The sequence below is a fragment of the Mugil cephalus genome, chromosome 2, assembly GCF_022458985.1.
Source record: "Mugil cephalus isolate CIBA_MC_2020 chromosome 2, CIBA_Mcephalus_1.1, whole genome shotgun sequence".
In the NCBI taxonomy this organism is placed as follows: domain Eukaryota; kingdom Metazoa; phylum Chordata; class Actinopteri; order Mugiliformes; family Mugilidae; genus Mugil; species Mugil cephalus.
The window spans coordinates 27,661,359-27,673,164 of record NC_061771.1 but is presented as its reverse complement, the minus strand read 5'-3'; the positions used below and the strand labels follow the sequence as shown (position 1 = coordinate 27,673,164).

General features: G+C 43.6%; 1 protein-coding gene across 1 annotated transcript; it reads right to left on the bottom strand.

Moving 5' to 3' along the window:
* Positions 1 to 58: 58 nt before the first annotated feature.
* LOC125004137 (interferon gamma receptor 1-like) lies at positions 59 to 11,305 on the bottom strand. Its single transcript, XM_047578541.1, has 7 exons — positions 10,982 to 11,305; positions 6,647 to 6,764; positions 6,352 to 6,533; positions 6,105 to 6,262; positions 2,772 to 2,943; positions 1,482 to 1,603; positions 59 to 1,397 (listed from the first exon to the last, which is right to left on the bottom strand). Exons 1-7 carry the CDS (start codon positions 11,052 to 11,054, stop codon positions 1,092 to 1,094), a joined length of 1,131 nt encoding a protein of 376 aa, XP_047434497.1. The 5' UTR covers positions 11,055 to 11,305; the 3' UTR covers positions 59 to 1,091.
* Between the last annotated feature and the right edge of the window lie 501 nt (positions 11,306 to 11,806).

The following is an 11,806-nucleotide window of genomic DNA, read 5'->3' as shown; positions in this document are numbered from 1 at the left end:
ACTTGGACCACATTAACTGGAGTTAAAAGAAGTCAATATGGTTTGTTTAATTTTTTAAAAAAAAAAAATAAAAACTTTAATGACGTTTTCTATGAGATATTGTTCTTTTCCCACAGGTGATAATAATCAAAAAACATCGGACCAGAGAATCTTTGGCAGAGTCACGTTGACATTCCTTCCTCCCACACAACAAAAACAAAAGTTTCGGGCACAAATAAAAAAAAAATAATAATAAAAAAAAACGTTTAAAATCAACCTCACAATATATTAAAGTTCACACAATCAGAGGCACAAACCTCGCAGCCGTTCAATTCAACAACAAGCTCAGTTCTCTAAAAGCAAACAGGACATTACATGAAAGGAACAAACACTCCCACTGAGAACCAGTCAAGCAGCAGATTTTCCAGCCGTGGACAGATGAATAGAGCTTTTATTACTATTATTATATGTATGTTTTTGAGGCGTGGTGCTCTCAGCGTGGGAGGGGAAAGTCCCCCTATGAGCTGCCTCTTCATTAAAAAAAAAATCCAACGTCAGATTTCAGGTGTGTTTCAGGTATAAACAGTTCCAATTATTCTACCGGTCAATCCCATCATATAACAATTAAATATAGCAATTAAAATCAGGGCAAATAAAAGATTAATACTTGATGCAAGTAAGGAGTCTGTGTGTCATTTAGCTCAACGATCCCTCTAACAAAATCCAGTAGCAGCATCTCGTTGAATGCCACAGAGATGAGCTGAGGTGGGGTCACGTTCCCAGAGATCCAACCAGAGTCCTTCGTAACCACACGGAAACCAGCTGGGAGCTGAAGACCAGAAGATCAGTTTCCCTGAGTTTCTTAAAATGGATCATTAAAAAATAATCCTTTGTAAAGTTTCCTTAGATTCTTCAGTAAAGACAATCCAAAAAGTTAAAAAAAAAAAAAAAAACTGCAGTTTTTATTTCTTCCATTAAAATCAGTCTGAAACGGCTGTGATGTAAACGTATGTTCAGATCCGTCTGGACGGAAGCTCGACGGACCCTTGAATCTCCGACAGGGCAGGAAGACGCGAGTTCAGCTCAAACCAGCTCGTCCTGGACTCAGTCCGCTACCCCCTGTAACCCTCGATCATGTCCCCGTCTCCCATGTCCAGCTCTAGAGGCTGATGTCTGCGGTCGTAGTGGTCTTCCCAGCCGCTCCCCTCCGCCTCGTCGTTCTCCAGGGAACCTGCAGAGCTGTCTGTCCCGTACGCCCTGTCTTCTTCCGGATTCTCCCTGCAGCTGCTGATGCTCTCTGTAAGTTCTGGTTCTTTAGAATTCCTCTTCTCGACACTGACTTTAAGGTATTCACTGGGCTCGGGGTTGGGAATCAAGGGCTGTTTGACGTCGATTACCTGCCCGGTGCATTCGAATTTCTGCGAGGAGAGGCGCGGAGAGGGTCATCATCAGGTTCTTTTTATTCCCACATTTATTTATTTTTTATTTTCTGATGAACTCACCAGAGAGTCGGGCATGTCCGATCCACTGGAAGCACTGGTGAAACAGAAGTAAGCTACTATCGCAGCGAGGGCGAGGACAAAGATGAGCAGCAGTACAACCAAAAGAATTATCTTCTGGATTTCTGGAAAAGACAATGAAGAGGTTTATCAGACTCAAAATAACAGTCAGGAGAAACCACGGGAAGAATACAATGCTGCGTTCAGATTTCTCAAGACAGAAACAATAATATTATACTGCATTTACTTATTCAGGAAAATGACCCAAGGAGCTTCATGAGGAGCTCAGAAAAAGAGTTGTTGTTGCTCATCAGGCTGGAAAAGGTTCCACAACCATCTCTGAGGAGTTTGAAGGCCACAAATAATCCACAGAGAGTCAGACAGGTTGAAGACGACTGTTCCCCTCCACAGGAGTGGTCCACCAACAAACATCACTCCATCATAGTGGGAGAGGAACCAGAGGAACCCAGGGGAACTTCTAAGCAGCTAAAGGCCTCTCTCACATTGGCTGATGTTAATGTTGATGAATCCACTCAACAACCAAAGACACTGCTCCCTGTCCACAAAGAACATTTCTACAAGACTGTTGGGACAATGTTTAATAGACACATTAGACCAAAGCAGAATAGTTTGGTTTAAATGTTTGGGCATCGTCATGTTTGGAGATGAACCAACACTGGATTCTTAGCATCCGAACCTCATCCCTCCATGAAACATGGGGGCGCTAATGTCCTGGTTTGGACCAGTTCTGCTGCATCTGGTCATCATTGATGGACTCAATGAACTGTGAATTCTTCCAGTGAACTCTAAAAGAAAATGTCAGGACATGAGTCCATGAGCCGAATGTGAAGAGAAACTGGGTGATGGAGGAAGACGACGAACCAGTGGTTCTAGAGAAGAACCAGATGAAAGTTTAGGAACAAGTCAAAGTCCTGATCTGAATCCAATAGAAATGTTATAGCATCAGTTGATGAGAGGAAACCACCAACATCAAATTCCTCCAAGCTGCTGTGAACACTGATCAGCAGTTACCAGAAACATTTAGGAGCTCAAAGCAGATACTGGAAACAAGGAGTAACTTAATTAAACAACTCAGAGATATGAACAAATGACTCATTTTCCTGAATAAATAAATGCACAGGTATGACAGGTTATTGTTTGTCTATATCGTTTATATCAAATCAGTGTATTGCACCACACCCTTGTTTCCATGACAGATCACCAGTCCCATATTTCTTGAAGGTGGAGAATTTATATACACATATAAATATATTTGAAGGTTTGAAGGCTAACCAGTTAGAAGAGGGGCACAGATCCGGTCCGTCTCTCTGAACACAATTTCTCCAACACCCAAACGGTCTTTCAACCATCCTCTCAGCTTGACGCACTTCTTCGAGCCCTCGGGGAACGTTACATCCAGTTTGCAGATGTCTTCTTCATCGTTGCACGTTGCGTCAAATTGTCTCTGAAAAATTGCAGAAGAATACACGGTGATTCATTCCATTGCTTTCCATTCTTAATGTAAATAAATACTGTTCCTACTTCACACTGTCTTATGCTCAGTGCACATCATGTACATAGTATCTGTTGTTGGAACACAGATACTTGATCAGTTTGGGATCTAGTGAATTTGGAGGCCAGGTCAACACCTTATGTTGTTCATATACCCACAAGACCCACAAAAATTAATACCAGGTCCAAAAAGTTTCCCAGCCGAATATTAGATTTTCACAAGATGGTCTACGCACTGCACACCTGATCTGGAATACCTGGCTGTGAAATGCAGGCCATTCAAGACGGTGAGAGAGTTCTGCTCCATCCTGATCATAGCTGTTTACATTCCACCGCGGGCTAACGCTAAGCTAGCGCTAGAGGAGCTGTACTGTCTGATCAGCAGGCAGATGAACTCCAACCCAGAGGCAGCTGTGATTGTGGCTGGAGACTTCAATCATGTGAATCTCAAAGCAGTGCTTCCAAAATTCTACAAGTCCATACACTTTCCAACCAGAGACAATAACACACATGGATCAAGTTTACTGCAACATCTCAGGAGCTTACAAGGCTGCAGCAGCTCCTCACCTGGGCTCGTCTGACCACATCTGCGTGCAGCTGATACCAGCATACAAACCTCTGATCCACAGGACAAAACCAACCACCAAAACAGTTCAGGTATGGACTGAGGAGGCTTCTTCAGCACTACAGGACTGTTTTGAACTCACTGACTGGGAAGTGTTCAAAGATGGCTCAGACCTGGAGGCCTACACATCATCCGTCCTGGACTATGTGCAGTTCTGCACTGATGCTGTCCTACCCACAAAGTCCATCAAGGTGTTTCCCAACCAGAAACCATGGTGTGACAGCACAGTGCGGTCTCTACTCAAAGCTAGAGACGCAGCCTACAGGTCAGATGACAGGCTGGCCTATAGCAGGGCCCGGAGGGAGCTGAAGAAGGGCATCCAGCAGGCCAAACACAGATACAACAGCGCATCGAGGAGCACTTCACCGACAACAACCCGCGTGAAATGTGGAGAGGCATCAGAACCATAACAGACTACAGGAACAGCAACCAGCAGTTCAACCACGACCCCCTTCTGCCTGACACTTTAAACAGTTTCTTTGCACGCTTCGACACACCTGGCAGCAGAGAGACTGTCCAACCTCCACAGCCAGAGGAGCAGCCCCAGCCCCTCCTCAGCGTGGCGCTGAGGAGGGGCTGGGGCTGCTCCTCTGGCTGTGGAGGTTGGACAGTCTCTCTGCTGCCAGGTGTGTCAACATCAGCAAAGCTGCAGGACCAGATAAGGTGTCAGGTCGGGTCCTGAAGCTGTGTGCCCATCAGCTGGCTGGAGTCTTCCTGGACATTTTCAACCTGTCCCTGCAGCTCGCTTCAGTTCCTGTCTGCCTCAAGTCCTCCATCATTGTGCCGGTGCCAAAAAATCCCCAGACAAGCTGACGCTGAAACTCCACAACCTTGGACTGTCTGCCTCTCTGTGCTCATGGATTAGAGACTTTCTCACCCACAGGCCACAAGTGGTGAGAATTGGGGACCGTACATCATCTACACTGGTCCTGAGCACAGGGACACCGCAGGGATGTGTGCTCAGCCCGGCCCTCTTCACCCTCTTCACACATGACTGCACTGCCGTTCACCCCACAAACATGGTTGTGAAGTTTGCAGATGACACCACCGTAGTGGGTCTCATATCGGACAACGACGAGACTCACTACAGAGAGGAGATCCAGCACCTGACAGGATGGTGTTCAGACAACAACCTTGTCCTGAACACCAGCAAGACCAAGGAGGTCATCGTGGACTTCAGGAGATCCAGGAGGAAGGAACACACCCCTCTCCTCATTCATGGGGAGGAGGTGGAACGGGTGGACAACATCAAGTTCCTTGGCATCCACATCACATCTGACCTCACTTGGTCCACGCATACATCTCACCTGGTGAAGAAGGCCCAACAAAGGCTCTTCTTCCTCAGGAAGCTGAAAAGGACTGGACTCTCCTCTCAGCTTCTGACAAACTTCTACAGAGCCACAATAGAGAGCATCCTCTGTCTGAGTGCAACAGTGTGGTATGGGAGCTGCACTGTACAGGACAGGAAGGACTTGGCCCGGGTGGTGAAAACCGCACAGGGGATTGTTGGGAGTCCTCTCCCACACCTGGACTCAATATATGACAGCCGGGTCCAAAGGAGGGCTGGCCGTATAGCTGCAGACCCCACCCACCCAGGCCACGAACTGTTTGTGCCTCTTCCCTCTAGGAAGAGGTTCAGGAATATAAAGACCAACACAAACAGACTGAGACACAGCTTCTTCCCCAGAGCTGTGAAATCCATCACCCCATCTCCTCACATACCCCCCCATCCAGAGACTGAGCATTAAACCCCTGCAGATGCCAGATAGACTCTGATACTGCACTGCACCTTGTCTAAACATGCTGCTATACATGCAATATTCATACTGGTCACTTTAAATATCCTTGATTGCACTACTACCTCTCATCTCATCTTATTTTATTCTTAAATTCTATTTTTTATTTTAACTTGTTATTCTATTTTATATTTCCTATTCTATATTTATATTATTTATATATCTCAGGTCTGTACATTTATACCAAGAGCTGCTGAACAGAATTTCGTTGTGCCTTGCATAATGACAATAAAGATTCTTGATTCTTGATTCTTGAAATGTTATTTACGTCTCCTGCCAGTGGTCATAATGTTGTGGCTGATCCTTGCAGTAGATTTCCATCGTCAGAGTAGCACGACTGGTTTTACTTTCAGAGGAACAATCAAGTGACTATCTGAACACTGTCAGAACTGGTTTCTCCTCATTTCTCCTGAAGCATTAAAAAGAATTAAACATGCAACACTGGAGCTAGGAAACGACTTCATTCATGGCGAGTTAAGTTTCACACGTTCGTGCATTGAACAAGGACGCAGTATTTTGCTTTAACCTCGCCGCTTCCTGGTTTTAACGGAGTCAAATCGAGATTTGAATTAAAGACGAACAAGTCCTCAGGGATGAATTAATTTCCTTCCTCGTTGCCTATGCAAAGCTCCAACGTCTGAGCCTGTACGGTGTTCGCGTAAAGGCCGACGAGGCCAGACGAGGCCTGCCTACCTTTTGCGTTTGGTCCTCTGTATCTATCGAGACGTTGAATTTGAATTTGGGCAGCTTCTTGTCCTTCAGCTCCTTGTAGTAGCGGACGGGGTGGGAGAACATCACTGTGGCCCCGGAGTCATGAGCATCGACGTCGACCCGAGGAAAACCTAAACGGCCTGGGGAGACAAAGCAAAACTCTCTCCGTGACTCCCCCTCCTCCTCATCCTCATCCGACGTGCATCGTGCTCTCTGAACATCTGCTTACATCTCTTGAGCGACGTCTCTAGGTCGTCAAAGGACAACGTGTTGGAGTCGACTCCATCAGACTCCTCGTCTCCCTCCACGGCCGTCACCGTGACGAAGCAGATGTCCATGAAGCAGCTGTTCTGTGCCCAGAAGATGTGGCTCAGATCGTAGTGATGCTCTCTGGTCTGGTTTCCATGCAGCCTTCAAGAAAAAAAATAAGAAAACAACCACCATGAGACGATGCAGAAAATGCATTCATGACAAAAAACGTAACATTAACAAAAAAACGTGTCTTGTGGCTTGTAACATCTCACCCTTCACGTATATTGGAGTTGAGCTTGACCTTGAAGCTGGCTTGTGGTCGGCTGTGCGCCCAGCTGGCTGTGACTTTGAAATCCTGGCAGCTCAGGGTCACGTTTGTTGGAGGTAGAACTGTAAGAGAAGGAGTGTAAATGAGGATCGGTTCGTCTCAGACCAGGAGGGTTCAACTCTGGATGGAGGAGCAGAGGCTGCAGAGGCTTAGTCTATATAAGAAAAGTGGATGGATGGATGGATGGATGGATGGATGGATGGATGGATAGATAGATAGATAGATAGATAGATAGATAGATAGATAGATAGATAGATAGATAGTTTGAACCTATTCTTGATGAAACAGATAAAACATTTCACTTGCACACACGCAGTAGATAAACTTCAGTCCACACATTCTTCTCTCTATATAAATCATCTGCCAGCTTTTATTTATTTATTTATTTATTTATTTATTTATTTATGATGTGATCTGTGCTGGTGCCGTCTGCTCCTCTACTCCAGACTTTCCTCCAGTCTCCCCACGGGTTTCTCGTGATCCAGTGGGGATGACTTTCTCAGAACACGTTCCTGGTTTCCCGGACGTCAACTCAACCTTCCGACACGGGAGGATTGATTTATACCGACCCCCTCCCCGCCTTCACTCTGCACCGCGAGCCACTGGCGAAATATCTACAAAAAGGGTCCACTCATGACAAAAACACGCCGGTCTAGTCTGAATGAACGTTTCACCCACGTCACGCGGAGGGCGAGGCGACAGTGACAAGTGAGCAGTCGCACGACAACAACAAAACCGATCCGGCTGCCTTTCAACATTCCTGCCGTCATTGTCTCCGAGCTCCTGCTTCCAATCCGGTGACTTTACAGTAATTCAAAGTGCGTCTTGTAAATGATTCGGGGGGAAAAAAAAGAGATCTCAGAAGACGAGATTCCAGTTCAAATAAAATGACATCTACACGTACGAATCCTGCAGCACTTTCATCCTGACGTTAATCAAACTGTTTTTTTTTTATATTGTGCATCACCGTGAATAAATAGATTCTCTCTAGGCACCACATTAAATCCTGAGAGGCAGCTGTAAACCGAGGAGACGGTGGCCAGGGAAAAGTCTTTGAACGCAACACAGGGAGAGAGAGAGAGAGAGAAAATAAAAGCTGACACATCCTGTTCTTTAAGCTTCACCGCTGGCAGTAATAAAAAAATAAAAAATAACACTGCTCACTGCTGGTGCTGATGGATTGATACACTATATGCACTAAATGCTCCACCCACGACGAGCATCGCGCTCCAGTGATGCGAGCAAGTTTAACCTGTTTTTATGATTTAAAAAGAGAATTAAGTCGAAGGTGAAGATTTTCCTTCCACCTGCTGCTGCTTTAAACCCACAAGTCTTCAACTTTTTTCGGACTAACGATCCCAAAATGATGAGATAGTGGTCATTAAACTCGGCCTGCTGCTATTTATAAATATACATTATTAGGTGACATTATTGATTGACAAAATAAAGAAAATAAGGTAAAACAAAGCGATCCATTCCGGCCTCATGGGAGCTAGCTGCACTGTTAGCTTCTCTTCAGCTAATATCGCAACGTGCGTCTGGGATTTCACCTGGGAACTGACGGGACTCTCGGCCAGGTGAAGGGGAACCTGACAGAGTCAGTGTGGATTATGCAGCCTCGTGATTGGCTCAGCAGCGATAGGGGCGGGGCCTACTGTGATTGACAGGTCTCGACTACTGTGGCGAAAGCTCCTGTTAATGAGCATACACAGTCAATGGTGCTGACTGAAAGATAACGTCTTCTGCCTCCATTTATAATTTATTTAAAGAAATTTAAATCTGTGGGGGGAAATTATATATATATATATATGTCTATATAAATGTCTAATCAACCAAAGATTTTGAAATGCCACCGCAGTACAGCCACAGACACACTAGGAGTTTAAGAAAGAAAACTTATATCCCTACACTGTATGATATAAATATGGACGACACGTCCACACTTCTTTCCCACGCATTGTCCACGCCGATGCTATTTTCCCGGGAATACGGGCGGCGCCATCTTGTGACTTTGGAGCCGGAGGGCGGGGCCACGATATCAATGCCACCCACACTTCCTCTCGTTCAATTAACACTACGCTCTGCTCTACCACATTACAAGGAAATTCTGGATTATACACTGGCATAACAGTATGACCACCTTCCTAACATTGTGTAGATCTCCTTTGTGTCTCCAAATCAGATGTGACTCACCAGGGAATGGACATGGGGTTGGGGGTGTCTGGTCCGGTCTAGGTGGGTGCTACATGCCAGGGCCAAAAGTTTCCCAGCAGAACACTGAATTAATATAAGATGGTTTAAATGCTATTCACTTCTCCTGTCAGTGGGCATAATGTTGTGGCTGATCGGCGTAAAGCTGATGTGAACATTGATCCAACCAAACCACAGAAGGTAAACTGCAGTAATTCCCCCTCATTAAATTCATCTAAATGATTCAGGATGGGATAGAGATCAGTGGAAACTCGTCCAGATCGCCGCCGTCTAAAGGGTCTAGAGGAGCAGATCTAGAGCCGGAAGGTCGGCGGTTCGAATCCCCCTCACGTCCATGGCTGAGGGGCCTGGGATGTAGGTGGGTTACATGCACAGAAGGATTTCTCTTCTTAGAAACTCAGTTTGCTGCCGGAGAATCAAGACGCACGTATATGAGGCGTCGACCTTTGATTTTATAGTAGGTGTGATGTTTACAGCATCTTTTTTAGTTCATAGTTCAACTCCAGACGAGAACACGACTTGGACCCGGAGCCGAATAAAGATAAAGAACCTGACGGTTCATGTTTCTACGTCTGAGACAGAGACACAAACGTTTCTCACCACAGAGAAACCTCACAAAAAGTCACGTCCGATTAAAAAAATAAGTAAACAACAATTAAACTCATTATGCAAGTGAATGAATATAACCGATGACACATCGACCTGGAAAACATTCACAGCTCCAAGGAAACACTTTTGTGTGAGTCACAGTATCACCGACAAGCTAATAAAAGTACATTTGTTGGGCATTAACTTTGTCATTGTTCACAGTGTAAATTTGAACCATCATGAAAAAAACAAACCGACTGTGATGTCGACAACATTTTAAATAAAACTCTGCAGCCTATTATCTACACATATAGACCTATTCATTTTAAACTCAATGCTCTGTTCACCAGTTTATATAATATATGACTTCATACATTATTTAAATTATCTTCTGCTGAAGTTTTTCTGCTGGGGTCTTGACCTTTGACTTCCTCTTACATCTTGAAAGTCTTTGGCCACTTCCTCAAATGACAGATTACGTCCAAATAAAACAAACGTTCACTGAGAACCTATGCAGATTGGGACTAGAAGAAGACAGTTGGAATAAACTCTGTACACCCAGCTGCCCTCATCTCATTCTTCTTTTTGTATATATACACCATGACGTGCATGACTGAGTTGTGTGTCTTTGAAAGGCTCTGATTAAAACTCGACGTTTCCTCACAGGATATACAAGCGACTGTGCAACACTGAGCAACTGGAAATCGGGAAGTCACTACAAAAAAATTTAATTTGCACAGGCGATGTGCCAGGACACACACACACACACGCACAAAAAGAGACTTTCCTTTGAAACATTACAATAAGAGCAGGCAGGTGAAGTCATCTAGAGATGCTGGGAAATAGCATGGGGGTGGAAATATCATGGTCTGAACCTGCGTCGCTGCATACCACCTTTATCTGCTGGCAGACGCTTTTAAAGAGGGTTAAAAAAAAAGATTCAACAACCTCCATGAGATGTACTCGCCATAAAGCTAGCTCAGTTTTTCTACTATGTACGTTTTATTAAAGTCAAAAGAAAAACAAGTCATATAAAATGATATGACTTCTTGTGCTTTTATATATTTTTTATATTTATTATCATTATTATTTATTCTCATCAGTTTTATAGTCTGGTTTATTAATATTATTTTTATTTATTTTATTTTAGTTTTTATTATCTCTCATTCGTTGGTCAGATATGCTAAGGTGACAATCAAATAAAAAAAATGAAATAATTAAAATAAATATATACATATAAATAAAGAATAGAAAAGGAAAGAATGGATATTTTAATTGTGTAAATAAATAAAATGGAAAATATTTTAAAAGGCGTAAAAGCGTTTACAGTCGTAAAAACGCGAGTTCAAGTGGTGAGTCTTGACAGATTAGATCAGCAATTACTTCTTGATTTGAAGTCAAAAAGAAAAAAAAAAAAACATGAATCCATTTAATATATATTTAAATTTACTTTTTAGACATATAAAGGGAGTGAACTCACCGGACCCAGAAACAGCAGAAACCCCGGTCACCAGGAGAAGAAGGGCCGCGAAAGAGCCGTCCGGCAGCGGCATGTTTCAGGCCTGTGGACCGCTTCAGAAACAGGAGCCACAAGAAAAGGGGGAAGAAGAAAAAAAAAAAAAAGAAAAAAACACGGGTGTAGCGTCAACTGGCTTTCCTCAGAAACTCACACATGTCTCAACAACGCGCGGAGTTACTCATCAGAGAAGAAAAAAAGCCACACAGTCAAGACAGAGCCATTGCGAAAAGTACAGTAACTGACGTACTTCTAAGCTCCGGGGCTCGTCTGTGAATGCGAGGCGGAAGCAGGAGGATGTTCACCTGAAAAACTCACCTGGATGACGTAGCCGGAAATGGGCGGAGCGTGTCATGAAATCACACGCTCGTGAACAAATGTACAGAGAAAGAAACCTGTTACAAAATGTGTATATATGTATATATATGAAAAAGGAAAAAAATACATATATGATTAAAACATTTGATTTTTACGACAGAGTAAAAAAAATATACATATATGCTTATATTATATAAGTTAATAATAACAAATAATACCACTTTTTTAGTATATCTAATGAACTGTTAAACACCACACAATGTGTTAATCCATTATTTTTACTTTATTGATGTTTTATTTTGTCTTTTTTTGTACTGCACTGAAAAAAAAGGTGCATCACATCTTATTTATCTCATTCATCACACTTAAATTCAATTCAATTCAGTTTGATTTATATAGTGCCAATAATAATACAAATTGATGCTCAAGATGCTTAACAAAGGGTAGAAAGAGCAGGTGAAACAGATAAAC